A 4182-nucleotide genomic window follows, 5' to 3' on the forward strand; every position below is an offset into this window, starting at 1 on the left:
TTACATTGCTTTACGCCTAGCTTTTTGACGGGCAAAATCATCAATGAGGTCTCCATACGCAATTCTTTTGGTGATGCACTGTTCAATAGTAAGAAGTGATAACGCTGTCAATCTTTCAGTTCCCATTGTTGACCGAAGGTAATTCTTGACGCGTCGCAAGGTCGAAAATGAGCGTTCTCCGGAACAGTTTGAGACAGGTGCGGAGAGAATCATACGGAGTGCTATGTCAATGTTCGGGCACATTTCTAGAGCACCATTTTCATAAAGAAATTTATAGAGTCCGGAAATACTTGAGGTTTTTTTCACTTTTTGGTCACCCGTTATCTCCCAAAGCGATGACTCACATTGGCCCAAATAAGCTTGCAGATAAAAACATTCATCAGTTAATGATGTTTCGAGATCATTTGGGTATAAGATCACTAGGTGATTAGCTTTTTCCGTAATGACATCGGAGCTCTGTAAGTCAATGTCCTCAAAAAACCCAAAAATGGAATGAATGTCACTATATTTATCAGCGCGTTTACGTAGCTCAGTGCTTAACTTGTCCAAAATTACATTAAACGTATTGATTTTGAAGTCATCCCGTCCATTAAATGATATTTCACCATCTCGAGACTCATCAAATGCTAATTTTCGTTTCTTATCTCTCCTTTCATCATATTTGTAAGTGACCTTGCTAGATTTTTCCTTCGCTAAATTTTCTAACCGGTCAAAATCTTCTCGTAAATTAAAAACATACTTAACGCACTTTCTGAGTATCTGAGTACTGTCTTTTTGATGTACTGAAGTCCGCGTCACAGTTTTGTAAACACCGTGAACAGCGACATGATCACGCAGTTCATCATTTATTTTCCACAATGATGGATCAGAAGAAAAAACGACTCCACCAGTGCAATCAAAAGAGGAAGTCTCAGAATTTTCCACACTTTTAACAGTCTCACCTTTTCCACTTTGATTGCCATCTGAAATGGAAACACTAGAACTAGTAGACGGCAACGGCAATAAGATAGAATCACGATCATCATCATAGGTTGATACCTCCGTTATGGTCTTACTTTTATCGATACTAAAAAGGATGAAATTTTGAGAATTTTTCGTAATAAATCAGTCTCTTTTTCTTCCTTAGCCGCCCTCTTTAGTTTAAATTGATAGCCACTAGGTTTTCCAGGCTTACGAGGATCACTATTCGTACACATTTCACTAAACTATACAAAACCGAGAAGCAAATATCGAATCGACGGTTAAACATCAAAAGTAACGCGGCGATCACTACTTCTATACATTTGACCTTCATACCCCACCAAACGCGATTGCTTCAATTCCATGCAACGCAAGGCGACTTCTACCGATGGGTAGCGTAAGTGTAACGGTGTAAGTACAGGAATCATCGTGGTATTGACGTATTGTTTATGTTTTCTCGCGTCTTGGCATCCCTTCCTTCCGCCGCGTTTTCATTAGTCGCCCTCATGGACGTATAAATAAAGAGGAGTCGCCCTCAATTTTCTGTCCCATTGAAAACATCTGAAATTTTGCGCCCCTCAAAATCTTGCGCTCTAGGCCCGGGCCTAGTCGGCCTTATGGGAAACCTGGCCCTGTCTGTATTTACATTTGTACAAAAGGATTTGGTACAACGTGTATAGCTGTCGAAAAGTTGAACTTTTCTGTAATGTATCATGTGGAACTTTCTCTGGTGATACTTGTCAAAACTGTCCCCTATTAAAATCAAGAACTCGAAAATGATAGTTTCTCTGATGAAATGAAACTCTTATTATATAAAATATTATATTTAACATTTTTTTATTACATCGAAATACATATCTTTTTTATCTTTATGTACACTTTATTAAAATACACATTTTTAAAATTTTACCTAGTAGTTTAAATTTTTTTATCGCCAACCGTCACTAAAGTCATTCATTATTGTACTCATTTGCGGCAGTAAAGTAACACTTTATTGTACTGAAAGAAGAATTTTACTTTACCTGCCGCGATTATTAATCAAATTAACCGAGATTGAACGTAAGTGGTCGATGGCAGTAATCGATTATTTATTCGAGTGAACTTAAAATTTATTTACTTTAATTATTAAAAATATTGTACAAAATTTACGTCAAAAAATCTATGGTATTAATGCAAATAAAGTGTAAAATGGTGTTTTTGTTAATTCGATTATACAGGGTGTCCAGAAACTCTACCGACAAACGAAGACAGGAGATTCCTCAGATAATTTTATGACAATTTAACCCAATTCACCTAGTCCGAAAATGCTTCCTAAGAGAGCTAGAGCTCTTTGAAGATGGCGCCATGTAATTAGTTTTTCTTAAATACCTCCAGAACGCTTCTATTTAGAAAAACAAAAATTGGTATACATATTTACTTTCCTGAAATGAATCGATTCCATCCATTGCGAATTTCTAGTACCGGTCATAGGCGTACGTTTTGGGTAGGGCAACGGTTATTTTATCGCATAACTTTTTTGTCTGCAACTTTTAAGCATTTTTGATACTGGATTATTAAATTGTGAGGTATTCTAGTACTAAAAGGTACTCTCACTTTAAGTCGATAGGATACACCGTTTTCTAGAAAAATCGATTTGAAAGTTTTTAGTTTTGGGAATTTGAAAAAAAAAGTTAAAAAAAATTTAAAAAAAACCGATGTATTTTACCAACTTAAAGCAAGAGTAACTTTTAGTACTCGAATATCTCATAATTGAATAATCTAGTGTCAAAAATACTTAAAAATAAAGACAATAAAGGTATGCTATAAAATAACTGTTGATCTACCCAAAACGGACGCCTATGACCGGTACTAGAAATTCGCCATTAATGAAATCGATTAATCTCTGGAATATAAATAAATGTACCAGTTTTCAACTTTCTAAATAGTTTTTTTTGTATCTTTTTTTTTAATTCAAGGAACGAAAAATTTTCAAATCGATTTTTCTAGCAAACGGTGTATCCTATCGACTTAAACTAAGAGTACCTTTTAGTACTAGAATAACTCACAATTAAATAATTCAGAGTCAAAAATGCTTAAAAATTAAAGACAGAAAAGTTAGGCGATAAAATAACCGTTGCCCTACCCAAAACGGACGCCTATGAGTTGTACTAGAAATTCGCAATGGATGGAATCGATTCATTTCTGGAAAGTAAATATGTATACCAATTTTCGTTTTTCTAAATAGAAGCGTTCTGGAGGTATTTAAGAAAAACTAATTACATGACGCCATCTTCAAAGAGCTCTAGCTCCCTTAGGAAGCATTTTCGGACTAGGTGAATTGGGTTAAATTATCTTAAAATTATCTGAGGAATCTCCTGTCTTCGTTTGCCGGTAGAGTTTCTGGACACCCTGTATATAGGACGGTGAGAGATATTTACTGATAATTTGTTACCATAAAATGAGGCTACTTTGTGACACTTTTTTAGATTTTGTGATGATAGTACATACACTTTCGGTTTATTATAATTTTAAAAATACCATCTGAAAGCTCAAACTTTCTTCTATGTTCAGTGAAAACTATAATGCGCTATATGTTACAGAAATCAAGAAAATGTCAAAAAAAGTTGTCAAAAAGTCGCCCCACGGGTGGGGGTTTCTTTGTGACACGTAAATTTTTCTGCGATATTTATATGGAATTCTAACTGTGGCCCAAAGAAACATCCGTACATTTTGTACCGACAACATTTTAATATTAAATGGAAGCAACATATTGTGTTAAAATATAAATTTACTTTGGTAGAAATATCTTCTAAAAAAGTAAAAGTTTGCGCGCCAAACTAAAATCACCTGTTTTGACGATGATCAGCTGTGGCATGACGAGTAAAGTTGCACTAAGAACTTTGGTTATTGTTCCCTATATAGCGCACATAGTCTACTATTGAAATAAAACATTTTAAATGAAATCATTGTAAATGAAATCATTGATCATGAAATCAATCATTTATTGTAACTTCCGTTAATAAATTTAACTTTAGAGGCCACTGTCACAAAGTAACCACATGTGTCACAAAGTAGCCTCACTTTACGGTAGTAAATATATTTATTTAAATTTTCTACGATTCATCAAGAGAAAGTAACTGCGAGGAGGCTACAGTTCATAAAAAATGACGTAACTATTAACGTTATTTTTAATTCTTGGTATTATGTGTTTTAAATTAGTTTAATATTGAAATAAAAATACAA

General features: G+C 34.3%; 1 protein-coding gene across 1 annotated transcript; it reads right to left on the reverse strand.

Moving 5' to 3' along the window:
* On the reverse strand, positions 1–1388 carry LOC126891602 (uncharacterized). The gene is made up of 2 exons (XM_050660781.1): positions 1297–1388; positions 1–1066 (listed from the first exon to the last, which is right to left on the reverse strand). The coding sequence occupies exons 1-2, from the start codon at positions 1386–1388 to the stop codon at positions 1–3; spliced, it is 1158 nt and encodes a 385-aa protein (XP_050516738.1).
* Positions 1389–4182: the final 2794 nt, after the last annotated feature.

Source organism: Diabrotica virgifera, chromosome 9 (genome assembly GCF_917563875.1).
Source record: "Diabrotica virgifera virgifera chromosome 9, PGI_DIABVI_V3a".
In the NCBI taxonomy this organism is placed as follows: domain Eukaryota; kingdom Metazoa; phylum Arthropoda; class Insecta; order Coleoptera; family Chrysomelidae; genus Diabrotica; species Diabrotica virgifera.

Excerpts from the sequence above, each read along its gene's own strand:
- LOC126891602 (XM_050660781.1), bottom strand. The coding sequence starts at position 1,388 with ATGATTCCTGTACTTACACCGTTACACTTACGCTACCCATCGGTAGAA. Across the intron at positions 1,067-1,296 it reads AAGCAATCGCGTTTGGTGGG|TATCGATAAAAGTAAGACCA; the intron begins GTATGAAGGTCA and ends CATCCTTTTTAG.